The sequence below is a fragment of the Peromyscus eremicus genome, chromosome 6 (genome assembly GCF_949786415.1).
Source record: "Peromyscus eremicus chromosome 6, PerEre_H2_v1, whole genome shotgun sequence".
Classification (NCBI taxonomy): domain Eukaryota; kingdom Metazoa; phylum Chordata; class Mammalia; order Rodentia; family Cricetidae; genus Peromyscus; species Peromyscus eremicus.
Genome location: NC_081421.1, coordinates 64,084,439 through 64,111,904, shown reverse-complemented (window position 1 = coordinate 64,111,904; position 27,466 = coordinate 64,084,439). Strand labels below are relative to the sequence as shown.

The 27,466-nt window shown below is 48.6% G+C and overlaps 1 protein-coding gene across 2 annotated transcripts; it reads right to left on the bottom strand.

The window, feature by feature from the left end:
• Positions 1-3,614: 3,614 nt before the first annotated feature.
• On the bottom strand, positions 3,615-25,141 carry She (Src homology 2 domain containing E). 2 transcript variants are annotated; one of them, XM_059264809.1, is made up of 6 exons: positions 24,533-25,141; positions 22,245-22,371; positions 9,860-10,165; positions 6,997-7,141; positions 6,194-6,313; positions 3,615-3,860 (listed from the first exon to the last, which is right to left on the bottom strand). In XM_059264809.1, the coding sequence occupies exons 1-6, from the start codon at positions 25,139-25,141 to the stop codon at positions 3,677-3,679; spliced, it is 1,491 nt and encodes a 496-aa protein (XP_059120792.1). In that variant the 3' UTR covers positions 3,615-3,676. The 2 variants fall into 2 exon arrangements, with proteins under 2 accessions (XP_059120792.1, XP_059120793.1); XM_059264810.1 differs by lacking the exons at positions 3,615-3,860; positions 6,997-7,141 and having other exon boundaries at positions 6,195-6,313.
• Positions 25,142-27,466: the final 2,325 nt, after the last annotated feature.

Here is a 27,466-nt window from a genome sequence, read left to right as displayed (position 1 = left end):
AGCCTTCAAAAACAGAAATAAGATTGTGAACTACATGACCCAGCCCGGGCCCAGGGTCCTCACGGGTGATTGTCATACTAGGAGTCAAACCACCCTTTCCGTAGGAAAGGGCATATTTCAAGACGGCAATCGCCGTGTGGGCATTTATTTTGATTTATGAACTCTATCAGAAATCCTTTAGCCAAACCACCCTGAAATGCACAGCTGAATCCTCACCTGCAGTTTTCTCTTCCTCCAGTAGATGGCAGTAGCACACCATCTTTCATCACAAAGGTTCCGCCAAGAAGAGAGGCTCACACACCTCAGGTCAGGTTTCTCCAGGGCCAGGTTAGTGGGATGTAAGAAGCGGCAAGGAGAATAAAGAAGAGGCGTTCTAAGGGGTGTAAGGTTAAATTGGTGCTGGCTACAGAAGATAGAAAGATGAACAGTGGATGTGGGCTCCAGGGAAGGGATCAGTGAAGTCCTAAGTATCAAAAGCACGTCCAGGAGACATGAAAATCTACAACGCACTGGTTTCTTCTTGTCAGTGGTAAGGAAAAATAAGGCCTTAGCTTGTGACTGAAAGAGCATGTTAGCAGAAGGGACAGACTCATTTAACAAGCAGCTAAAGAACGTCTCACAGTTCTTCCTCTGAATTAAATGTTCAGATCTATCCAACAGCAAAGGCTAGTTGCTGAGTGGTTAACACTGGTGAATAATCCAAATAACCAGCAAGGACTATTATAGTAGGGTCTGTCTTGAGAACAGCTTTCTCTGCAGGCTCTGGGCCCAGCTCCCCTCCGTGTGCAGAGGCCAGCCACCGAAGTCCAATACAGCAGAACAGACTTTAAACGGCCCAGAGTAAAGGCTGTTCTTACAGGTGCCTATTACAGCACTCTGAATAACCTGAAAGGGCACTTGTGCATTTATCATCACTTGCCTTTGTGAATACACACTAAAGTTCTCCCATTATTTTATTCCTATTTTTCAAGTTTTAAAAAAGAGTTTATGTGCATAAGTGTTTTATTTGTATGTGCACCATGTGCGTGCTTGGTGCCCTCAGAGGCCAGAAGAGGGCATCAGATCCCCTGGGACCGGGCAGCACAAGTGTGCTGGGACCTGAACAAGGGTCCTCTGCAAAAGGCAGCAGATGCTTTCAGGCTCTGAGCCATTTCTCCAGCCCTGAAGTGTAGCCACCCACCTCTACCTCTTCAGCGTCCTCCTGGCCTGCACCAATTCCTACGTAAATACGCAGACCCAGTGGTTAAAGTATAGCCCGACAGAAACCACTGCGGTGTCACAGGAAATAGAAATGCCATTTGCCTTTCTGTTTTCTTTCTGGAGACCCTCTCACTCTGTTGCCCAGGCTGGTTTTGAACTCTTGCCTCCAGCTCCTGGGTAGCTAGCTGGATTACATGGGGCCCTCTGTTCTCAGGGGCCCTCTCTAAGGAACAGAGCAGCTTTTACAAGTACGTTCTTTTAAAGGAGAAACAGCGGACCGCTCTACAGATGTTTACTTCAAGGCATCCTGAGGGTTTACCAAAAGACAATCTTTCTAGAAAAACATTTCTGGGAGACTCGATCAGCTCACAGGAATGAAGATGACAGGGAGATACTTTATCAGGGGAAAAGGAAGGAGGCCCAAGTGTGTGGAGCTCAGAGGACAAGCCTCAGGGCTCCAGAGCAACTGGGCCAGGCTCCCGCGTGAGTGGTTAGGACACCCGCTGGGTCTAATTGTTTTTAGAACCTAGAGTTCTTTCTCTGCCACCGCCCAGCTGTGAGCTCCCTGGCTTCCATCAGCTTGTGTCGCAGCCGAAGAAGAAAATGGCAGCTTTAACCCACTCCCTCACTGGCCTTCCACTAACCGATGATATTTTTGCTTTGGACAGCCCCCTTCTCCCTACTGTGAAGACTGGACTATATATAAACCCTGTCCCCCCCCCCCCTCCCCGCTTCCAAACACGTAAAGGGAGGGAGAACACCTGGGCACGCGGCAGAGCCCAGGAGACACTGCCGCGTCAGGCCGGCATTCATCAGAGTCGCTGGGTGTGGACCCAAATCCTTCCACACACAGCAACACTTTATAATGCTCTTACCATTCATTAAAGACGACAGCTCGATTTCCTTTGAAGGCTAAGGAAAGCTAAGCAAAAAATAAGTCTCTGTGGCTAGAATGATGAGCTAAAAATAGGTTTAACACAGTGAACAATACACACATACAAGATAATAAATGATAATAAACATCTGCTGAATGGAATTGGAACTCTAGCTACTGAACATTTAAAATGAACGCCCTGCACTACAAGTAATCATCAGTACTGTGAGAACAGCCTTTGTGAAGATCACGGTGCTCCATTGAGAAAATCCCTTCAACTTTTTCAAACAAAAAGAGAATCATACAACCTTCTGGCTAACATTTTCACTGAACCAGGAGCAAAAGTCTTCCTATTTTTCAGTCACAACAGCCGAGTGATGGGTGTTTTCCTAAGAAGTCTGACCAGGTTAATACTTGTACAAAGGTTCACTTTCCACCGAGGGTGGTCAGTGCATTGCCTTGGGAACAGTCTTGAGACCCAGTTTACAAACCTGAGCAAGAAATGTCCATCCAGTTCTGGTCTGGCCCATTCCCCACAGCGCCGGCTCATGGCATGCCACTCTGGTGGGATTTTCCACAATAGAGAAATCACAAGGATAAAAATACAATGATGGAGTGTCTTAGAGAGCAGCAGATAACTTCAGTCCTTTCAAAATGTTTCTGTAGGCACAAATTGGTTTGTTCTGCACATACGGGGAAATCTTCCCACCAGTGACTTGGTTCCTACAACTGGATCCCAATTTTCTTGTAAAAAACTTACTAAAAATACAGAGCAAATCTAATTTTAGAAGGAAAACTTAAAGATGATTTTGTGCAACTAAAATCCACAAAGAGAAAACAAAAGATGTCTGAATTATGTAATCATCCAATAACAAAATGGTTGTTGAGCTCTGTACAGTTTTTTTTTTTTTTTAAACCGGAAACCAAATCTTTGGAGTACACTTAATAATAACCAGAATTTCACAAAGGATGTCATTACTTGATTATATTGGTAACACTTTAATCTGGGATCTTCCATCCAATTATTGCTTGTATTACTGATTTGCTGGAAGCGGATGTCCAGAGAGACCGAGAAAGCAAATACTTTTCTTAGGAAGGCCAACCAGCCGAATAATCCTCTGCACAGTCCTTAAGTTGTGAATGTGTGTGAAGGCCACAGCTGCATTAGGACATGGAGAAAGACAGCTTTCCTGTCCATTGTTCCGTTTCCCACTGTCCATCCACCTCCCCACGAGGGGCTCACTGCAGGATCTTCCAGTCCACGTGGCCACTAGCAAAGGCCGAGGGGTTTTCTGATGTTCAGGGGCCAGGCACTCCAGAGAACAGCACTGAGGGACAAGTCAGTGCTCCTGAACTCTAGATCTACCCCAGACAGACCTCCTGCTCTGAGGGTGAAGGCAACGGGCAAGCAATACTTTCTTAGAGTGTAGCTACTTGGCAGGAAGAGAAAGAACAGGTCAGACCATGTGTCCTGGATTTAGGACCAAAGACTGCTTGACTTCTAGACACCTGACTCCCGGTCTGCAGCAGCAGAGTCCTGTCCACGTGATGCTGGTGGGTGCCAACGCCCTCGAAGGTGCCTGGGCTCTGGCTGGCTAAAGTTTAGTGAAGCTTGTGCACAGGGTGGAGTAGGGTCATGTGCTCTGCCCCTTTGAAGGGCAACTTTGCGCTGGAATAATAGTGTACCACTTCAGGGATGCTGTCAAACACGGCACTCGTCTGATCCAGTGTGTATCTGTTGTCTTTTGTCTGAGCGACTATGATGTGGACACACCCTTGACTAGTCCTGGAGGGGAAAAACAAGAAGACATGAATGAGTGAGCAGAGTGTCCATCCCCACTGGAAACCATCCCAGCCAGACTCACAAGAGGTGGACGGGCCCTCTTCCTGTCCTGCAACCACTCTACATACACAGAAAGGCATTCAGCAAGCTGATGGAGTGTCTGGAAGTTTCTAAATGCCTGGCACCTCAACTTGTTTATCATTACTACACACCAGTGGTCGGGACTGGAGGGGAACAGTCAAATAAATCCCTTCTACTGCCCAAACGGTAGGACTAGTGAATGACCCTGGGCCTGCTGCCGCCACTGTACCGTTCATACCGAACCCCTCTCCACTGCTAAAGACATGTGACGTTTCTTCTCCTTTATTTCCCCCAAAGGAACACATTAATAATAATAACAACAATAACTGCCCATTTGGCCCCTGCCCTCACGAGGAAGACCAGTCCTGGCTGCACATAGTGACAGCTGGGACCGGAGGCTCAAGGATTTAATCCCCAAACACCGCTTCGGGAGCACAGTGGCTGTTCCTGGCATTGTCTACGCAGCGGCCTGCCCCATTTTCTGAGCCGTGTTGCGCTCGTGCCCCTCCCCCACCCTTCCCTTCCAGTCTGATTGTTTCAGCTGCAGGGGCTCAGCTTCCTCAGGAAGGAAGTGCTGCTGGGGCTCTTGACAATGATCCTCCAATATAGTGCCACCGAATTCACCGAGCAATGAGAATTTCCATGAGACGCATTCTGGCAAGCCCACCAGGCCAAAGTGAGTTTTCTGTGTACAATTAGAGCGAGCTACAGGCAACGCCGCATCTCCTTCTGCACCAGAAGAGACTGGTATCAAGTGCAGCTGGCATTCTGACAATCAGGGATTCGATATTCATTAAGGTCCCTCATACTGGGGAATAAACGAAAACCAACCGGCTCTGGGCATGTTGGCACATGCCTGAGATTCTCTCACCGGGGATGCAGAGGCAGGAGACCACTAAGTTCTAGATAAACCCACACAGTGAGACCCGTCTCCAAAGAAAAAAGGAGTGCCAGGCAGGGTGGCACATAACATTTAATCCCAGTACTCAGGAGGCAGAGGCAGGAGGATCTCAGTGAGTTTGAGGCCAGCCTGGTCTACAAATCAAGTTCCAGGACAGCCAGGGCTACACAGAGAAACCCTGTCTAAAAAAAAAAAAAAAAAGAAAGAAAAGAAAGGAAAGAAGTGGAGTGTGTGTGTGTGTGTGTGTGTTTGCCAGAGATATGGCTCAGGGGTTAACAGCACTTACTGCTCTTGCAGAGGACCTGAGTTCAGTTCCCAGCACCCACAAGGAGGCTCACAACTATCTGTAACTCCAGTTCCTGGGAATCTGGTGCCCTCTTCTGGCCTCCATGGGTACCAGGCATGCACATGGTGCACAGATATACATGAAGGCAAAAACTTGTTAACATAAAAGTTTTTAAAATTAAAAAACAAAAAACCACAGAAGAGATTGAACTGCACTGTCTTTTTAATTTTTATTGGCCTATGACTTACTTTTCTGCTGTTGGACAAACTTTGGGCTTGTGTGTGCTGGACAAGTACTCTACCACTGCACTGCACCCCAACCCCAGACACTATTCTTTTTTAAAAATTATTATTATTTATTTTATATATTATGAGTGTTTTGCCTACATACATGCCTGTGCACCATGTGCATGCCTGGTACCTACAAAGGCCAGAGAGGGCATTGGATTCCTGGGAACTGGAGTTATAGACAGTTGTGAGCTGCCATGTGGGTGCTAGGAATTAAACCTGGGTCCTCTGGAAGAGCAGCCAATGTTCTTAACTACTGAGCAATTTCTCCAGCCTTGGCACTTTTTTTTAAAAATTTGTTTTTGTTTTCTTGTTTTTCAAGACAGGGTTTTTCCATGTATCCCTGGTTGTCCTGGAACTCACTCTGTAGACCAGGCTGGCCTTGAACTCACAGAGACCCACCTGCCTCTGCTTCCTGAATGCTGGAATTAAAGGCCTGGGCCACCATGCCCAGCTTCACTTTTTTTTTTTTTAATCAGGAATTATTTCTCTTCTAAGAGGCCTTAGATCTGATGACATAAGGTAGAAATCGATAATGTTCAATGATGAAAACGGGAGCGTCACGACTGTAACAGACGCTGGGGGTTTTACCCAGTGTCAGTTCTGATCAGCGTCTCACCATCTGCTGTCTAAGTAAATGCCTTTCATTTTGTGGTGATACGCACCCTGTGACCACCTTCAAATTATACCTGTTTTGACTGCCCATCTACCCCAGGGAGGAAAGACTGTACAGCACACCCTTGCCTTCAGACAAGGATGCTCGCGGGGTGAGGACACTTACTTCAGTGCGATGGAGTACCTGCTGTTGCCTGACTCACTGTTTCGGACCAGGTAACCAGCCTCTTTGCAGGGCTGGAGTCGGCTCTCGGCCTCAGCTCGGGTAATGGTGCCATGATACCAACTGAACAGAGGCAGAGAAGAAACAGTGTCACGGTGCAGCTTACACCCCACTGGAAGCATCACTTAAAACCACCCCACAAGGCACGGTTTGTACGGAGCTTCTAAAGATGCTCAACAGCCCCGGTGGACCCGGTTTCACATGTAGAACAGACACGATGCAGATTCCAGTGGTCCCCATCACTAAGCCTTTCAGTCATACACAGCCAAGTCAAGGAGGGTGGTGTCGTTTGAAACATTTCCCTCTAGGCCCGGAGGGATGGCTCAGTGGTTAAGAGCACTTGATGCTCTTGCAGAGGACCTGGGTTCAGTTCCTAACATTCACACGGTGAATTCACACAACTCCAGTTCCGGGGTATTCAATGCCCTTTTCTAGCCTCTTCGGGTATCAGGATGTACATGGTTCACACACACACACACACACACACACACACACACACACACACACACATGCAGGCAAAATGCTTGTAACATAAAAATAAAACATTCATTCAAAAATAAAGCAAGCTTCCCCTCTGTATGAAGGAGGCTTAAGCAGACTTCTTGGGGTACAGGCCCTTCTATCCTGAACAAACGCACCGTGCTTGGAAGTTCCACTACGCAAGAATTCATACACGAAAGGGATGGCCCCAAATGGGCCAGGGGACCCCACACAAGGCTGTGACAGAGTCACGGAGGGAGACTCACGGCTGCTTTTCCAGGGCCAGGCCCGGGTCCACCTTCTCCCTGTCACTGTGGTCTGACAGGGTTGGCTTCAAGGTCTTCTGCCAGTGGTGTGCCGCTCGGCCCGTCTCCTCTTTGCTGGGAGGTCGATCGGATCCCTCAAACTGGACTGGAAGGAAGATGTCACTCAGTACCACAGACCACAGAAGCTAGCCATGTGACCTCAGAGGGGAAAACCTCATGCCTGCTTTAGCCCAGGGAAGAAACATTTCTTCCTTAAAGGTAAGCTCCACTGTGCAGCAGTGTCCCTAGACAGGCATGCCCCTGCTGTCATGGACATCTGACTACAATGCTACTGTCCCTATGGGACCACTTTCCTTGAGGTGACTCATCAGTTTAAAACAGTTTTGGAACACAAAGAGGAGACTCACGTTCAGCATGGACTTTTATTCTAAAAATGCTTTAAAAGTTTTTTTTTTTTTTTTTTTTTTAAAGATTAAACATAAATTTCAAGTGTGACTCTAGAGCACTCTGCCCTGAACAACCTATCCTCAAGGTCCAGGGACCTGCGCAGAAGAGAGGCGGGAACACCGTCAGAGCCACATGTGGTAGATGAAACAGCGTTTGGCAGACACACATGAACTCAGAGACTGTGACAGCTCACACAAACCTGCACAAGCCCAAGCCCGACAGAATCCCAGCCAGAAGGAGAGGACGGGCACAGGGTCCCACCCCTAGCCAAGAAGCTATTCACAAATGACAGCTGCTAGGACAGGGAAATCCGTCTTCTTCCATCACACTCCAGAACGGACACCACGTCAGCTCAGGAGCAGTGAGCCAACACCAACAGGACTCCACGTTCTCAGTGGCTTTCCCCCTTTCTTTTCTTTTCAGAGAGAAGTCGTGTGGGCGAAGGGGGTAAGATCAGAGAGGAGCTGGAGGATAGCAAAGTATATGATAAAAATACACTGTATGAAATTCTCGGAGAATAATTGTTTTTCAAAGGACTTAAACATACAGTTAGTGAAATGTAGTGAGTCTATCTCTTTCTATAGAATCAGCGGCAACTTTCACTACGAAATAATAAAGCAAAAAAGACAAAACACTCAGAAACAGAACAAAGCCATGACATGAGACCTTAGAGCTGTGGAGAGACCCAGGACAGGCAGAGGAGAGGCCCAGCAGAGGCACTTCATATTGGCTTTGCTTTTTTTTTTCTTCCAGACAAGCTCTCATACAGCCTAGGGTGGCCTAGAACTTGCCACGCTCCTGCTTCTGTGTAGGAAGTGCTGGGATTACAGGCATGCACCACCAAGTAGCATGCTGGTTCCACTTCTAATTTGATTTACTGTTAAGGGGAAAAGATACCTTGAAAATTCTAAATCAAAGGCAAAATAAATTCTGTGAAAGCCAAATGGAAAAATTATGTATGGGGAGCAGCAGTTACAGATGGTTGTGAGCCTCCACGTGGGTGCTGGGAACTGAACCCAGGTCCTCTGCAAGAGCAGGAAGTGCTCTTAACCACTGAGCCTTCTCTCCAGCCCACACTCCCACCCCATTCTCCTTGTTTTGCTTTAGGACAGCTTATCAACTTTCCCTTAAATTACTTAGAAACCCTCACACAAGCAAAGCATGGTGGTATCCCAGCTACCTGAGAGGCTGAGCCCAGGAGTTTGAGATCAGCCTGGGCTAACTAAATAGGAGATGCTTTCCCTGGCCCCTGCAGCAAAAGATCCACATTTGAAGACGTGGCTCTACCTTCAATCTAGGTTTTACTTTGGAATATCTTTCTAGAGGAATCAATCTGTAGCTGGAATTGTGGCATATGCCTCTAACACCCTCACTAAGGAAACTGAGGCACGAAGAAAATAAGTGACAACAAAACCCATCCAGTTTTCTCTCCGGTTTTTGGCCATTAACCTATCTCACCCAGACCTGCTATTTCCCAGTGAGCAGCTCACAGGCTTGAAGAGGAAGTGAGGCCATGAACTAGAGAAGCTGTTTCCAATTTGATAGCTTCGGTGATGGGAAACCAACGCAAAGTGATCAAGGAGGCTTTTCCAACAGCCCCTGAAGGCATCTCCACAGCTACATGCAGAAAGAGAGGAAACAATAGTTTCAAGGGCACGATTTCGGCCTGGTTGTCGTTCTGATCACACAGAGTACTGGAGAGCTCAGACTAGCCTTGAACTCCTGATTTTCCTGCCTTCCAAGTCCTGGCAATGCAGGCATAATCTGGGCCTCATCCGTAGCTAGATTCTTATTTCTCTACCTCAAATGCCCTCTTACAAAAGAGACTTGTGGGATGGGAAGATGGCTCAGGGGTGAAGGTGCCTGCCACCAAGCCTGACAGCCTGGGTTCGATTCCTGGGGCCTACATGACGGAAGGAGAGACCAACTTCCTCAGGCTGTCTTCTGGTCTACCATGCTACACTCATTCCCACTTATAAACAAACAAATAATCAAACAAACAGATGTAATAAAAATAAGAGACTTGCCAGTCAGGAAACAAAGACAATGACGCAGCCTTTAAAGTCATTATGAACTGTGCATCTCTCTCAGTACCTTCTGCAATGGGTCATCAGAGATGCTGCTCCTCTGGAGCCGGGCATGGGAGACCAGCCGCTCCCCTCCTCCTCCTCCCCTCCCTTAGCCTCTAGTATCCAGAACTCTGCTCTGGATTTCTGAGGACTTCTTCAGAGTGTCCACCTGAGTGAACTCATGCTAGGTGACGGGTATGTTCACCACCTGCACTTGGCCCTTATTCAACATACACATGTGCTGAGGGGCACACTGTGGGTGAGCCTGGACCATTGAGTGTGTCAGCTCTGAGAAGCCGGAAGTGTTAGGACGAGAGGGCCCTGAGTGGCAGGTGCTGCACCCTCACCTGACAGGGCCCGTGCGATCTGCTCCCTCTTCCATTCCCAGGGCTGCTCATACTCAGCGGCAGGTCGATCGTCCTCCTCTGGCAGCCTGCTGTCTGCTGGCCGGGCCTTCCCCTCTGCCACCCGTTGGCCACCCTCCGAGGGCTCGTAGGGGGTGTCATAGAGTTGTGGTGGCTTCCCCAGCAGGTCCTTGGAGCTGCGTCTCCTGGCTGTGGCCTCCATCTTCATGCTCTCCCCTGGCTCACACGGGCCGTCCAGCAGCTGGAGAGCCTTCACCAGGGGGTCTTTGGAACCACGACGTCTGATTTCTGAAAATCGGGCATACAGGTCACACAGAGCACCTCAATGGACATGGACAGGTGTCATGAGGCCCGCGGGTAACCCCGTTACCTTCGGCTAAGGCGGTAGAATGCTCTAAAACTGTTCTGGGCTGGGCTGGCAACTCTCCGGCCACGCTGCAGAAGCCAGAGGAAGGCACCAGAGCTTTCCTGGCTACTGCACAACCAACATGCACATGATCTGAAATGTCACACCGTCCCCAGACAGTCTGCACAGTTGCCGAGAGTCAGTTCTAGAGACAGGTTTAAGAAGAACGCCTGGGCCCAGCCTAAGAGGAGGGTTGATGCCTGCAGGCAGCAGCCTCCAGGTCCCCTGTCAGGGTGGTGGAGAGGGGGCCTCTGCAGAGCAGTTTCACTTCCTGCCCTAGTGTCTGCTCTGAGTAAAGTTTTCCTTCAGTTCTTACACTTCTTGCTAGGAAGCCCAGATGAAAGAATTTGAAGGAAAACCAGCTGTTTGTGGTATTGAAAGCATTGCTCACAACATACCAGGAAAGCTATTCGCCTTCGTCAGTTTATGTTTATTTTGAGACAGGGGTTCTCTGTGTAGCCCAGGCTGTCCTGAAACTCACACTGTAGACCAGGCTGTCCTGAAACTCACTTTGTTGACCAGGCTGGCCTTGAACTCAGAGACCCACCTGCCTCTGCCTCCTGAGTGCTGGGATTAAAGGCATGCGCCACCATGCCTGGCTTCCATCCTGGTTCTTAAGATACAGACACTTTCAGGGTAGTGGAAGGCAGACACATTCAAAAAGCATACTGAAGGATAAATCCAAATAAAAGGTGTTACGATAGAAAACAAAATAGCCTCTCTGTAACACCTGCCCCGGCAGCGGGCGCTGTTCTCAGTGCGGTAACACTCACAGCCAGTCTGTGAGATACACAGGACGGTGTCCCCATGTTAAAGAGAATCGAAGCACAAAGAGCTTGAGGAAATGACCCAGACCAGTACGTGGCAGGGCCCGGGGTGGAAAGCAGGAAGCTGGGCGCTAGAAACCTTACTCTTTGACACACACTTGGATGGACTCCAAGTGGAAGAAAAATGGAAGATGAGCTGACTCTGATGGAGAAGGTCACTTCCAGCGGAGGAAGCTGCATGAATGAAGATAGGGAGCTGGGAAACATGAGGGGTGCGCTGCCATCCCGGGGGACCGAGAGGAAAGCTTCAAAGGCAGAAGTCCAGAGAAAAGGAGGCGATTTGGGAGAAGATCTCAGCTGGAGAAGGGGAAAGCCCAGAGACATAAATGTGGGGTGTTTGTTAGTTTTGTTGTCATCTTTTAAAAGAAGATTTACTTACGTATGTATACAAGTGCCTCGTCTGCACGTAAGCCTGCACACCAGAGGAGGGCATTGAATCGTGAGCCGCCATGTGGGTGCTGGGAATTGAACTCAGGACCTCTGGAAGAGCAGCCAACTGCTCTTATCCACTGAGTCATCCCTCCAGCTCTGTTATCTTTCTCTTTTTTTAAAATAAAAGTTTCAAGATTTATTTATTTTTAATTATGTGTGTGTTTCTGCAGAAACCAGAGGATGGTGCCAGATCCCCTGGAGCTCCAGTTACAGACAGTTCTGAGCCAATGAACTTGGGTTCTGCTAACCCAACTCTGGTCCTCTGCCAGAGCAGTAAGTGTTCTTAGTCCCTGAGCCGTCTCTCCAGCCCTGTCTTTGCTCCTTTTAAAGACAAGGTGCCGTGTAGGCCAGGCCATCCTGGAGATTGTGATGTAGAGAAAGATGGTCTTGAACTCCAGGACTTTCCTGCCTCAGCCTCCCAAGAGCTAGGATTACAGTTGTTTGCAACTCATCTGGAAGCGAGGTTTCTTTCAAAAGCAAGAATAAGAAGTTTGGATTGTGCTGTGTACAGTGCAAATCCATTTAAAGATTTTTTTTTTTCCCCTGAGACAGGATTTCTTTGTGTAACAGCCCTGGCTGTCCTGGAACTCACTCTGTAGCCCAGGCTGACCTTGAACTCACACAGATCTGCCTGTCTCTGCCTCCCAAGTGCTGGGATTAAAGGCCGGTGCCACCATGCCTGGCCATTTAAAAAATTTAAAAACAGGCAATTATATCTATGAGTCACTTTATGGTAACTCTAACAGCAGTGTATCGGATGAAGTGATAAATATCTGGCCTGAACTGATGCATAGTAGTGTACAGTGAAACCCTGATATAAACCAGCTGATTAACAGTTAAACAGCTAGCCACTGTAGGACAGGGTCAGTAGTGTCTGGCGATTGACCAGTCTGGGCCTAGGGGCCTTACCGGGTCGCCCTAACCAAATGGAATCTCTGAAGATTCCTACATATTACACTGAGGTCTATTAGCATCTGTGGTCTTTTAGTCCATTGGAATCTAATTCGGCATCTCCTCTTGGAAAAGCCTCTCCTGCCCAGCTGGTCCTCTGCTGTCCTTCAGAGCTCACCAGCTGCCATGGTGTCCTGGCCCATTCTTGCCTTGTGTGTTTACTACGGTGTGCTTAGTTTTCGACATACATGTTTCCAACTGGGTAGAGATGGCCGGGGCAGGGACCACCACACCTCACTTACGTCGGCAGGACCCATACTGTGTCATGATGGGATGCGATGGGATGTCCAGGCACAGGACAATGTGGATCTGCAAGAGTGTGCCAAGGAGATTTGTGCCACGGATAGCTGTTACTACTGTGAGAATAAAAGCAACTGCTGGAGAAGAGGACGGCCATTTGAAAAGACGGAGAGCCCAGGGCGGGCTCCAGACAAGGGGTTCTGATGTAAGGGTGGCTGACGGAGCAAGGAAGGGTTAGAAGGGTGGCGAGGCAGGCAGCAAAAGGACCAATGAGCCTGCAGGACTTCCCACAGAGGAGAACAAATGGACAAATGATGTTCCCTGGACAGTCACTGACCCAGTAAGAGCTCTAGTCAAAGAAAGGACAACAGATGGAGAAAGCTATTCAAGGAAGGCCACTAATTAAAAAGGGCAAACTTTAGCCAGGCATGGTGGTGCACACCTTTAGTCTCAGCACTCAGGAGGCAGAGGTAGGTGGTCTCTGTGTTCCAGGACACACAGAGAGTTCTAGACTAGTGAGGAATATATATATATATATGTGTGTGTGTGTGTGTGTGTGTGTGTGTGTGTGTGCATATATATATAGTGTGTGTGTATGTGTATGTGTATGTATGATGTATGTGTGCGTGGTATGTGTGATGACTTTATTTCTAGAGTGAGGTTTTGGATCTGTGGAATTCAGAACCCTGTCAGCAACCACCCCTGTGCCTCCAATCCCATGTAAGTCTACGCTCACTGGAATTACCTGGGCAAACTGTAATCTACATTTATTTAGCTGGTCCTCACCTTCACAGGACCTGACTTCACTGGCGGATGGAGCCTGCGAGCCAGATGGTACACACTACTAGGAATTCTAATGAGCAGTTAAACTTGAGGACATCTCTCACCCGCTTCCTCTGACTCCCTGGGGCTAATCTCTCCTGGCCTCATCCCCACACAGAAGGACACATCACAAGATGATGCTGTGAACACAGCTGGCAGGGCTGACCCCTGCTCACCTCACATCAGGTCAGGGGCCCAGCTGTCTGAGGCCAGAGCTGTGTCTTTGTCTTAGTCTCTTGACTTTAAACCCATGGCTTTTTCTTCCTTGCCTATTCTAGAGGTAGCTATGAAAAACAAGAAACAAAAACATACTCTGTTCTTGGCTCAGTTGAGATAAGGCTGGCATTTCAAAAAATAAAAGATCTTTTCTCAAGAACTAAGCAAAAGGAAGCAGAACACACAAAGGAACTCAGGGGATGGATTTAGAATTTTTAGGTTTCTAATTAAAACTTATTCATGCTCAGTTCAGACAGTGTTTCCCAAGATCATGACTTCAGGGCTGGAGAGACAGACATCTCAGTGGGTAAGAGCACTTGCTACTCTCATAGAAGACCCAGGTTCGGTTCCCAGTGCCCATATGGTGGCTCACAATCATTTGTAGCTCCAGTCCATTCTTAAGTAGAGGTCCCGAGTCCATCCTTAGGTAGAGGTCCTCAGTCCATCCTTAGGTAGAGGTCATGAGTCCATCCTTAGGTAGAGGTCATGAGTCCATCCTTAGGTAGAGGTCCTGAGACCATCCTTAGGTGGAGGTCCTGATTCCATCCTTAGGTAGAGGTCATGAGTCCATCCTTAGGTAGAGGTCCTGATTCCATCCTTAGGTGGAGGTCCTGATTCCATCCTTAGGTAGAGGTCATGAGTCCATCCTTAGGTAGAGGTCCTGAGTCTATCCTTAGGTAGAGGTCATGAGTCCATCCTTAGGTAGAGGTCTTGAGTCCATCCTTAGGTAGAGATCTTGAGTCCATCCTTAGGTAGAGGTCATGAGTCCATCCTTAGGTAGAGGTCATGAGTCCATCCTTAGGTAGAGGTCTTGAGTCCATCCTTAGGTAGAGATCATGAGTCCATCCTTAGGTAGAGGTCCTGAGTCCATCCTTAGGTAGAGGTCTTGAGTCCATCCTTAGGTAGAGGTCTTGAGTCCATCCTTAGGTAGAGGTCTTGAGTCCATCCTTAGGTAGAGGTCATGAGTCCATCCTTAGATAGAGGTCCTGAGTCCATCCTTAGGTAGAGGTCATGAGTCCTTCCTTAGGTAGAGGTCCTCAGTCCATCCTTAGGTAGAGGTCATGAGTCCTTCCTTAGGTAGAGGTCCTCAGTCCATCCTTAGGTAGAGGTCATGAGTCCTTCCTTAGGTAGAGGTCCTCAGTCCATCCTTAGGTAGAGGTCATGAGTCCTTCCTTAGGTAGAGGTCATGAGTCCATCCTTAGGTGGAGGTCCTCAGTCCATCCTTAGGTGGAGGTCATGAGTCCATCCTTAGGTGGAGGTCCTCAGTCCATCCTTAGGTAGAGGTCTTGAGTCCATCCTTAGGTAGAGGTCTTGAGTCCATCCTTAAGTAGAGGTCTTGAGTCCATCCTTAGGTAGAGGTCCCAAGTTCATCCTTAGGTAGAGGTCTTGAGTCCTTCCTTAGGTAGAGGTCATGAGTCCATCCTTAGGTAGAGGTCATGAGTCCATCCTTAGGTGGGGGTCCTCAGTCCATCCTTAGGTAGAGGTCCTCAGTCCATCCTTAGGTAGAGGTCTTGAGTCCATCCTTAGGTAGAGGTCTTGAGTCCTTCCTTATGTAGAGGTCCTGAGTCCATCCTTAGGTAGAGGTCCTGAGTCCTTCCTTAGGGTAAAAGTTTTGCTCACAAGGAAATTTCAATAGACTTGCATTCCAATGAGATACAGTGATCGGCATCTTGAGTTATTCCATCTGTGTGCAGTATGTCTTTGTAGTGGCGTTTTCCTGTTCCCTCCATTTGAAATGGACTAGTAGCCAACTGGAAAGCACACAGCTGAAAACCCTCGTTCCTTGTATGGCCCAGGAATGGAGATGTTGGTAAAACATCTTTTGAAACAATGTTTGATTAGGCGGAAAAGAGCCTAGACACCTCCCCCTTCCAGGGCATTAACCTTCCAGCCCATTCCAACACCTGGCTGTCCCCAACCTGAGGCACCATAGAAACAGAAACAATCGCAGGGCTGTAAGCCGACCCTTCCTGCAGGGAGAATAGCCCCTGACGTGCAGGGCTGGTTCCAAGAGGAAATGAGCCTGAGAAGGAGGAAATGGCAAGAGGAAGCTACACCCTGGCTGCCGATAGAGGCCATTTACTGTGGCAGACAACGGGGTGCTGTGGTTGGGCAGCAGATAAACACTCATTTGCAGCCTCTCTGAGACCCAGGGCTGCCCCACGCCAGTGAAAACTGCTACTGATATGTACAAAGCCTAACCGGGACTGGAAAATTCCCCTTTCCAGCCCGTAGTTCTCAGCGCACATAATTAAGTCATTCACATCCAACACACAGCAGAAGGCCAGTGTCTTTCTTAATTAACTATCAACAACTTTGATTTTGCAGGGTCTCACTCTGTGGGCACAGGCTGACTTCTAACTTGCAGTGATCCTCCTGCCTCAGCTTCCCAGAGACTGGGATTACAGGAGTGCACTACACCTGGCAACAAATTTAACTACTATTATGACCCTATATTATCTAGGATTCTCTTTAAAAATAGGGTTCCCTCTCAACAGTCAAGCTGACTACATTTGCTCGCCATGTACATCATAGGTATGCCATGCCTGGAATCTCACTGAAGCCTTGGAGCGTCCTGATGGGTGTTGTTAGGCCTCTGCCCTGCAGGCCACTGAGTGGGCAGTCCATGCTTCTCTACCATCCATACCTTACTTTGTATGTATCTTTACGAAAAAGAGTTCCTGTAATTTTTTTCATTAAAAAAATTTAGATTTATTTACTTTTATTTTATGTGTATGAATGTTTTGCCTGCACATATGTCTGTGCACCATGAGTGTGCAGTGCCCGTGGAAGCCAGAAGAGGGCGTCAGACCCTCTGGAATGAGTTACAGACAGTTGTGAGTGCCATGTGGGTGCTGGGAATGAAACCCAGGTCCTCTAAATCACTGAGCCATCTTTCCAATCACACATATAAAATTTTAATTATGATTCTAAATAACATATCTTTCCCCCAATCCTTTTCATGTTTCCAAAATCACTAAACACGAAGCCTCGTGAAGCTCTGTTTCCTCTTGGAGTCAGGAACGGGGCTGTTGTACAACTGTCTTACCACGGTCTTCTACCAGTGCTCAAGTTCCTAATCTGAAGTTAGCATTTCCTATCAGCTAACTCAGGATACTTCAACAAAGGCAGATCTAATTCAGACACCCTGAAATTTACCTAGGAGAGACAGATTAAAGACTCAGCTGGGGTGCAGTCTAATGGCAGAACACTTCTGGGCAGGTGTGAAGCCCTGGGCTCAATCTCCAGCACTAAGGAAAAAACAAACATTCATGTGGATTTTTCTCTACAATAATTTTTAACATGCTGGGGTTGTCCTTCAGACCTGACTATTTAAACAAGCCAATAAAACCACTCAGAGGCAAAACAAAAATTTAAAAATAGTCTTTGGCCGCACGGTGGTGGCGCACGCCTTTAATCCCAGCACTTGGAGGCAGAGCCAGGAGGATCTCTGTGAGTTCAAGGCCAGCCTGGTTTCACAGAGCAAGATCCAGGACAGGCACCAAAACCATATGGAGAAACCCTGTCTCAAAAAACCAAAAATAAATAAATAAATAAATTAATTAATTAATTAAAAAAATAAACAAAAACAGTCTTTGACAGGAGTTGAGCAGTCAAAGCCACAGGCTGCCAGCTGCCCTGGTAACTCCCTTTTCAGCTGAGTGATTTGGACAACTTAGTTCACTCTTCTGGACCTAGGTTTCCTCGACTGTTTAGCACTCCCAGCCTTTACACTGGTGGCGGGGCATTTGGTGAGGTTATTTGGCAAGCTTGGCACCTCAAAGCTCCTGCCGAGCAGCATCCTAATGCCTCCTGTGGAAGAATCCTCTTGCTAACTGACAGGTGCCTGAGGAGCTCCTAAAGACCCGCCTAGTGCGTAACTCTCAGTTTTGTGGCTCCACTGCTGAATTACACAGAGCACGGGATCAGCTGCTCAGGGAAACCGCTCCTGTCATTTAGCAGAAAAGTGACAGGTTTACGCTAATCACACTTCGTACCCAGTCCTGTTTTTTTTTTTTTAATTAACAATCCTAAACCTCAAGGAGAATTTATTTGTAAATTCTTAAGTTCTGCAAGTTAAAAGTTTTCAGGGGGAAGTCAGGCAGCGGTGGCACACACTTTTAATCCCAGGACCAGAAGGCAGAGACAGGAGGATCTCCGTGAGTTGGAGGGCCAGACCGGTCTGCATGAGTTCCAGAACAGCCAGAGCTATATGATGAAACCTCGTCTTTGTGACGCTTGCACAGAGTATACGTGGTATGTATTTTAAAAGAAGAAACATTAAGTTAAACTGACCCAGAGATTGTTTTGTTACCAGAAAAGCATTGCATTCTTAAATTACTAATTTCATAAATAAGGTAATTTTAAACTTTATCTTTCTATTGAAACAGGGTCTTACTGTCTGGGCCAGAACTCCAAATGTAATACAGGGTGGTCTTTAACACCGATCATCCTGCTTCTGCCTGCTGAGTGCTGGAATTACAGGCTTGCACCATCACACAATGTTGAAAGTTAGTAATTTACATTATTTGTAGTACATTTGAACTAACTTACCATTGAAAAAATTAATTTTATATTTATCCATACTATTTAAAACAAAGCAAAGAACTTGATAAATACTCAAATATTAAGTGCTCTTTTTTTTTTTTTTTTTTGAGACAGGGTTTCTCTGTGTAGCCCTGGCTGTCCTGGAACTCAATCTGTAGAACAGGCTGGCCTCAGACTCACAGAGATACATCTGCCTCTGCCTCTGCCTCCTGAGTGCTGGGATTAAAGGCATGCCCCACCACCACTCAGCCCTAAATATTCTTATATTTATCCTTTTTTTTTTTTTTTTTTTTTTTTTTGAGACAGGGTTTCATTATACGGCCCTGATTGTCCCAGAACTTTCTTTGTAGACCAGGCTGACCTTGAGCTCATAGCGATCAGCCTGGCTCTGCCTCTCAAGTGCTGGGATTAAAGGTGTGTGCTACCATGCACAGCTTATTATATTTATCTCATATTGGACATTTTAAACTTCTTTGGTACATGGGTAGGGGAATAAGAACTCAGTGTGTAGCCAAGGCTAGCCCTGAATTCAGTATCCTCCTGTCTCAGGCTCTCAAGTCTTGGAGTACATGCTACTAGCTCAGGCTCAATTTTGACTTTGGTATACCACATGACTTTGAGCAGGTATTATTTTAAATGTGTCTCTCAGGGACGCAGCACTGGCAAGAGAGTACTCCCTTTTGGAGTGGCAGATCTCTACTCAAATTCTTCATCTATTCTGAAAAAGTCTTGTGAAGCCGGGCGAGAGACTGTAATCTCAGCACTTGGGGGCTGAGGAAGGCAGAGAGCCGTGAGCTCAAGGACAGCATCACTACAGGGCAGGACCCTTTCTCAGAACAAACAAATGAACAAAGCCCAGTGAGAACCAAAACAGCATCCAGAGTGCCTCATGACCGTAATCCCAGCATTTGGGAGGCTGATGCAGAAGGCCAGCCTGGCTGGCTTAGGGAACAGACCTTGCTGAGTGTGGTGGCCAATGCCTTAATGCTAACAGAGGCAGGTGGGATCTCTGAGTTCCAGGCCAGCCTGGTTTATACAGCAAGTTCCAGGACAGCCAGGACCACACAGAGAAACCCTGTCTTGAAAAACAAACAAACAAACAAGTTTAAAAACTATAGTGAGTAGACCTTGTCTCTTTAAAAGAAAAAAAAAGTACACACTTAAAAAAAAAAAAAGTATGTGTGTGTCTCGATGGCTTGGCAGGTAACGGTGCATGCTCTCAGTTGACCGGGGTTCAATTCCCAGAGCCCACATGGTAGAAGGAGGGCACTGATTCCTACCGGTTGCCCTCTGATTTCCACACATGAACTGTGGCAAGCGCCTGACCCACCCACCAAATAAATAAATAAGTCTTGTGAGTGGGACAAGCCTGAAGTCCTCTAAGCTAGTAACAACAGGGGAATGGTTAGCCCCTTTAGAGAGCTTTTGTGGTGATTAAACAAAGATAGTGGAACTGGGGATGCAGTTCAGTTGCAAAACCCGGGTTTACTAAGCTCCAAGTTCTGGGTTCAATCCCCGGCATGGGGACTAGAAGAGGAGCAATTAGAGAGGCAGCTGTACTCCTGGGCTCTCCTGACTGGTGCACCTCTCACCCCTTCACAGAAGCTGCTTTCCTTTTCTATTTTTTTGGAGGCGGGGTAGGTTAGTGTTTTTGAGACAAGGTTTCTCTGTGTAGCCATGGCTGTCCTGGAACTTGCTCTGTAGATCAGGTTGGTCTTGAACTCAGAAATCCACCTGCCTCTGCCCTTTGAGAGCTGGGATTAAAGGTGTGTGTGAGTTGCCACCACTGCTCTGATGAAGCTACATTTTGCAGCCAGTGGAGGTTACCACAGAGAACCACAACTGGTCAAAACACAGAGAAAAGTGACCTTGGATACCCATCCCCCAAGGGGGCATCTGTAACAACTGCTACAGCCGAGGCTAAGGTTGTGGAAGAAGGGGGGACACACTGTAAGAGCCTGAGGACCAGGAGAATGGCTGTAACAATGTCCTCTGGACCTGGCAGAGGGGCTACAGTCGTGAATTCTCAGCAGCTGTGGCTGCGGGCTCAAGACCACACTAGCAAACACATCAGCATGGGTCGGGAAGGGCTTACAATCATCCCCAACCCCACAAGTTGAGAAGCTTCAGGAAATCCACGGCTGTTAAAAGAGGAAGAGACAGTTCCGTCAGGGACAAGCCCGGGATGCCCATACCCCTGGGGCAGCCCTACACCCATGTGCGTGTGGCAAACACTGATCAGATGCAGTAGGCTCTATGTATATTATATTCATACAGTGATGCGTATATGTCATCTATTATATATGCTATAGAAGAAGATGCCATGTATTTGAGGGGGGGTGTGGGGACACAGGAGGATTTGGAGGGGAAGGGTGGGTGTGACCATAACACATTGTACTTACGTATCAAATTCTAAAAATAAATAAAAAGGAAAAGAATAAAAAGGAAATAGAACACTTTTCCTTGGTTATATGTAAAAGTCAATCCTTTCCCTTATTCCTTTTAAACCGCTGATATTTCGTAAAAGTGACTAATTTCGTTTTCACTTCCTTTCATTCACAGATTTCATTAGGGGCCGCAGTCCAGTGACCTGCAGGGTCATAGCCTGGCCAGGGCACACCCTCCCCATGGTGGTACCTTATCTCTGTGAGCAGGGAAGCAGGAAACAGAGCCGAGCTTTCCTGTCGCTGGCTCGTTCTTGCCTGTCTTGGCTTTCCAGGGTGTGACAGCTACCTCTCCGCCGGCCTCTGCAGGGACGGCTCGCCCAGCCCGAGCTGGATAGCTCTTCGGTGTGTCTCAACACAGTAAAGTCTTCCACGTGTGAACAGGATACTCGAGTTGGCACTCAGGAGCCACAGATTCCATTACGGGTGTTTACTTTAAAATTCCCCAAGTAAATCTGAACAACTAGATTGATGTTTTGCCTGAGGACTGCTTACACCAACTTACGAGAACTGAGTGAAAGGGGAAGGGTCTGACCCCAAGACTCATGAGAGGGTTTGTTCAGGCCACAGACTGGAATGGCTGACAATGACCGTTAACCAATTGTTCCCTAGTAATTAATTGTTTTGTTTCAATGTTGAAGGACTTAAGGTAAATCTTCTACCACAATGCAAAAAAATATATTACATCTGCAAATGTTTACAAACCCCTTAAGTATATATTTGTACTGACTTAGGACTCCCATTATGGATGCCAATGCCTTTGAATGTGGCCAAGATATATGTATTAGCAATCTTAAAAACTAAAGACCGTGAAGCCAGTGAGACACTCAGCGGGTAAAGGCGCCAACCAGCACTAAGCCTGATATGACAGCGGATGAGATAACTGTCTCCCACAGGTTAGTGCACAAGTGTGCCCGAATACAATGCAATAAAAGTTTTTAGAAGGTGAGGGCCACATACTGAGCAGACTCTCAAACGCCATCTTGCACAGAATTAGAAAAACTTAAAAACAAAACTCTTCAAATTAGAACTCTGAAGGACACTCAGAAAGACATTCAGAACGTTTCCCTTTAAGATTTGGATCTAATTTCTGTTTCTTCCAGTCAACAGGATCTGCTTAAATTGCTCTCTTCCTCATAGATCTATCACCTATCTATGTGTCTATATATGTATGTATGTATCTTCTATCTATGTATCTATTATCTATCTATCTATCTATCTATCTATCTATCTATCTATCTATCTATCTATATCTTTCTAGGGTTTTTTTTTTGAGACAAGGTCTCTACATAACCCCGACTGTCCTGGTATTGACTATGTAGACCAGGCTGGCCTTGAACTCACAGAAATCCTCTTGCCTCTGCCTCTTAAGTGCTGGGATTAAAGGCATGCGCCACCACGCCCACCCCTGATTACAATTCTCTAACACTCAGAATGAGAATGGTGTTTCTGTCCTCGTCACGCAGAACCCAGCCACAAACCTGTTATCATCTGCTGGGCATCATAGGGTTCCATGTAGCCGTCATTTTCGCCCACTCTCTCTGCGTCTCTTTGACCTTTCGTCCGTTTGGCATCATACGGGTCAGCATAGTCTTCTAAAATGATAACCTGTCCAATGAGAAAGGACAGCTGCTAAGGAGTTCCCAGATACGAAAATCCCAACAGCATTACCGAAATCTCCTACAGGAACAAGGAGTCAGAAATCTCTCATTAGTTCTGACAGCTTTTGTACTTGATCATATATCTCTGTCAGACAAACTTTCTTTTTGTACTTGATTTGTGACAGTTCACCTAAACTCTTGCTCGTGGGTTAGAGGGTGGCAGGGTGGGCAGTGGGAAGTGCAGGGTATCTGTAGCCTCAGTGCACAAAAGAATTGTTCTACCACATCCTGACAGCTCAGAGTCTGCTGTCAGCTAAGTGATATAGTCCCAGTGAATCAGTCACCTCACAGCACTGAGCTGGGTCAAAATGAATCTAAGACCTGCTTCCTGGCCTCAAGGAATTTTTTTTTTTCCGAGACAGGGTTTCTCTGTGTAGTTTTGGTTCCTGCCCTGGATCTCGCTCTGTAGACCAGGCTGGCCTCCAACTCCCAGAGATCCACCTGGCTCTGCCTCCTAAGTGCTGGGATTAATGGCATGTGCCACCACCACCCTGCATGCCTCAAGGAATTTTTACGAGCTCCAAAGAGACAGGCTTCACAGGTTAGCACCGAACAGTACGGCAGAAGTTTTGGGTTCCATAATTCACAGGGAGAGTGATTCAGCAGCTACAAACCAGACAGAATTTTGATGGTGTTTGTGTCCAAGAGCATCTATCATACCAAATCCACAGGGCACATGGAGAAGCTCTGTGTGCACAGCAGTTCTGTTCGGTAGCGGCTGAGTGACACTACGGGGTGAGACCCCTTCTCAGGAGGAAGCCAGAGCCCCGCCCGCTCCACAGTCTCTGGCAGAACATCCTCTAGAAAGCTCATGAGGTAGTACAGGAGCACGAGGAAAGAACTCAGACAGCTAAAGGAGAAGTGAAGAGAATGGAACAGACTGGAGGAATCTGCCACCTTGGAGAAGACAACCTAAGAGATGTCAGCCACCCAAAAGTGACACCCACCACAGGGGACTGCGATTGCCACTCACTCCACCCGTTCTTGACACCTGCTCCACATGCTGTAACTCAGATACAGCAGGAAAGACAGGACGTGACACTCAATCCTTAGCTCTAAGCTGCTGTGAGGGTCTCGACCAACAGTGAGGTACACCCCCCAGTTATAGACGAGACGCGTCCACATCCATCTTCCAATGGCTCTGCTCAGTGCCTGGCACCGGACAGGCACACTAAACATCGCTGTGAACTCTTAAATGGAGCAGTGAACAGGCACCCAATATATGCCACCTTACACATGCCACAACTCCCTGGCAGCCTAGGTAGGCAGCTTGTTGAAAGCCAAGAGGAAATTAAAGCCCCTCACCAGGAACAGGTTGCTCGGGCTGAAGCTTAAAGTCTGGGCGGGAGCTCTTCTTGCTCCCCATTTCTCACAGGACAGAAAGCCCAGCTCTGCCCTGTGAGGATGGAGAGTAAGCTCACAGGTCCTCTCCTCCCCTTCCTAACCTTTCCCACACTGGACAGCACCCAGAAGCCCTCTGGTGACTAAGATGCAGGAAACACCTTCTCTCCTGATCTGCAATTTCCTTAAGGGCATTTCCTTGTTATGGACTGCCCCCTCACCCCCTTAGTGCCCATGGCCCTTACTCTATAGCACAGCAAATATCCACAGAATGAATGGAAGGCCTGTCATCTTGGCGATGCTGGAACTCTGAGAGGCTGGGGAGATGGGCAATCCACACTTCACAGTTTACAGGCTCCCGTTGCTCTGTATGCTCAAGAGGTGTAAGCCATACAGAAGTCTAGCTTTGGTAGACCCCTTGACGACAAACTTGAAATCAAGAACCAGGGTATACCACACCCATAAAAGGGCCAATTTCTTTCCCTTCCCATCAACTGCTCTTCTAAATCACAAACAAAAACCAAATACATCAAACTTTGCAGCCAGGGTCTTGAAGCCTGGGCGAGAATCTTTCCAAGAGAAAGTCAGTCTAATGATTTTTAAATGGTCACTTGGGAGTCAGAATGGACACGGGGGGACCTTAGAAAACAGCTTCAACTTATCTCACACATAAAAAATATTGGGGTTCATCAGGCTCCCATGAACCTCCCCCCCGCCCCCCCCTTTCCCCGCACTGAGACAGGTGGGTAGAGACGCTGTATTCTTACCGTGTCTTGTTTCATTATCTTGGCCTTGTCCAGCTCGGGGCCCAGGGATGAAGGTGAAGAGGACGCAGAGGAAGAGGAGCTGCTGGAGCTGCTGGTGCTGCCACCACCCGGGTAGCCACCCTTGCCGTTCTTCTCCTGCGTGTCCACCTTGATGAGCCTGCTGATGTAGGTGCTGCAGCCCGCGCTCTTGGCCACCGCACCCCGGTGGGGCTCCTCCTCAGTGGCGGCAGCGGGGGCGGTGGCGGTGACCCGGGAGTTCTTCCGACCCTTGCCGGCCGCGGCCTGGATCAGACCCTGCAGGCTGTCCCGTGACAGTCGGCTGTCTTTGGGGGGTCCGCTGCCGGCCCTGCTGCCCCCCAGCTCGGCCGCCGAGTTCTTCCGGCCCTTGCCCGGGGTGGCCGCCGAGCCGCCCGTCTCCGAGTTCTTGCGCGGCTTGCCGCCGGCGCCCCCGGGCCTGGCGCGCTCCGACGCGGTCTTCAGGGTCAGCGGGAACTCCTTGAACCACTTGGCCGCCATCAGGGGGCCCGGGAGCGTCGGGGCCGCGGAAGAGACGAGCGAGGAGGCCCAGCCGAGACACCGAGTGGCGCCAGGAGCCGGGGGCCGCCGCATTCCCCGGGGCTGGGCGCTGGAGGCAGAGGCGCGCGCCGGGCGGGGTGGGACCCTGGCCCGAAGCTGGACGGGCGGGCGCGGGCACTTGCGGCGCCGTGTCCTCTGCGCTCCACCGCCAGCGGCCGCCGGGCGCCGGGGCTTCCCCTGCTTTTCCTCCAGAGGTGGGCGAGGCCGAGCCCACGGAAGCCCCCGGCAGCCCTGCCCACCCTCGCAGGGACGACGGCGGCCGCAGTGCCCGGGCGCCCGCCTCACGGGGGACGCACAGGACGGACGCACGGACGGACGGACGCACCCCTCCCTCGGGGGCGTCGGGGGACCCCCGCGCGCACGCCGGCCTCGCCCCGCGGCCCCCTTTCTGCAGATGGGACGTGCGCGGGGAGAGTGGCCTGGAGTCGCGCTCGGGGACGACTGTCGCCAGCGCCCCCCGCTACGTCCCTTGCTCTCCGCGTCCGGGGCGCGGCCTTCCCTGCGCGCATGGAAACAGGCGCGAGGGGCGAAGGCTCGAAGCTCGGCCAGGCGGCCGCGTGCGAGCCTGGACGCGGACCTCGCGGGCTCCCACGCACCTACGGCCTGGGCTGCCGGCCGGGCGAGGAGGGCGACCGGGTCCCCAAGGAGGAAGAGCGTGGTGGCCCTGACCGGCTCCAGACAGAGAGAGACTGCGCCTCTGCGTATTCTCTTTCTCTCTTTCTTCTCTAGCTAGTTGGTTCTCTCATGCTCGCTCTCTCCTCAAAGCAATTTCCAAGCTTTTTGGTTAAGAGGATTAAGTCTGAGCGTGAAACTAAATCTTTTCGTTTAAAAAACGTTAAACGTGGCAGTTACTTACAAGCCTTCACTGGTAGACCTGCGTACTTTTGAGTCAGAAAATGTATCTTTTTCTTTTTCCAGATACAGGCCAAAATACCAAGCTCACCTGACCTGACAGTTGGAACTTTCTTGTGGTGCTGATGTCTTCTTTCCTAGTCTTCCCCTCTTTCCCCGCTCCCTCTCTCCCTTCTCCCTCTCCTATGGAATCCAAATTTGCCCCTAGTTCTGTGCATTGGAGGACGATGGATCGTAGCTGGGCTGGCCAAGGGCGTACCACCGCTGCGAATCTCACGTGGTGCTGAGGATGGAGCCACCGCTGCGAATCTCACATGGTGCTGAGGATGGAGCCTAGGGCTTTCTGCTCGGTAGACAAGCACTCTCCCAACAGAGCTAGTCTCCAGCCATCCAGCCATGTGCAGCTTTGGACAGGTTACCATTACTGATCTCAGGGGTGTAACTTTCTCCGCCCCTGTGGTCCCCCCCCCCTTTCTCTCAGCTGCAAGAGTTTACAGTTTGCCTGCTCTGTCTTTTTTTCTTTCAAACTCGAATAAAATCATCTTCGAACCTCAAAGTAAAAATAAAACAATAATATCATATACAACAATAACAACAACAAAAACCCTAACTGTGCTACAGAGACTTACGCAGCAGGTTCGAAAGTTGGAGCTACAGGCTGTGGGAATTGGATAGCAGCAGCCTCCATCAGCTTGGAAGAAATGCAGGCTCAACCTGACCATTCAGATTCTAAAAATTCATCTTAACTTAAATTGAGGCATAATTTGGATGTCACCAAATTCAGCTACTTAAAGTGTATACTTATGGGATTTTAATATATTGAAGTCTCACTCATAATCTGATTTTAAGACAGATCCCCCTAATAGGTGGGGAGGTAGCTCAGTTGATATCATGCTTGGCATGTAGGCATGAGAACCTGAGTGTCAACTCCAGCACCCAGAAAGAAAACTCCTGGGGATCACACTCTCCTAATCCCAGTGCTGGAGAGGCAGAGGAGAACAGATCCCAGGACTCCATCGCCAGCTAGCCTACCCTAATGGGCAAGCCCCAAGCCCAATTAAGAAACCTCTTAAAAAACAGAGTAGACATTGTTGAGGAAGGACATTCAAGGTTGACTTCTGGCCTGCATACATGTGCAAACATGTCCTCTACCACATTTGAATATCTACAGGCACCCCCCCAAAAAAAAAATCACTATTCCAGAAAGAAACTTAGTATTTATTAGCAGCTACTCCTCATCCCCCACTCCATGGGCAGTGTATTATTAGCTGTGGTTCTCTAGTCTAGAGGAACAGAACACACACACACACACACACTGAATTGTTGGCTTACAAAATAAAGTCTGGGTAGCTAAACAGTGGCTTTCTCACATTGGAGAGGCCAAGAACCTGGTAGTTATTCAGTCCACCATGTTGAATGTCTCACCAGTGCCAGCCTGGCACAGAAGGCCTGGAGGATTCCTGGAGACTTATGGCCTGAGTCTGTGTTGGGAGCCTGGAGAAGCTG

Bases quoted from the DNA above. Each gene is read 5' to 3' on its own strand.
- She (XM_059264809.1), bottom strand. From the start codon at position 25,141: ATGCGGCGGCCCCCGGCTCCTGGCGCCACTCGGTGTCTCGGCTGGGCC. The intron at 7,142-9,859 runs GTGAGGGTGCAG...TCTTCCTTCCAG, and splicing joins GATCGCACGGGCCCTGTCAG to TCCAGTTTGAGGGATCCGAT. The intron at 6,314-6,996 runs GTGAGTCTCCCT...GCCTCTGTTCAG, and splicing joins CTGGCCCTGGAAAAGCAGCC to TTGGTATCATGGCACCATTA.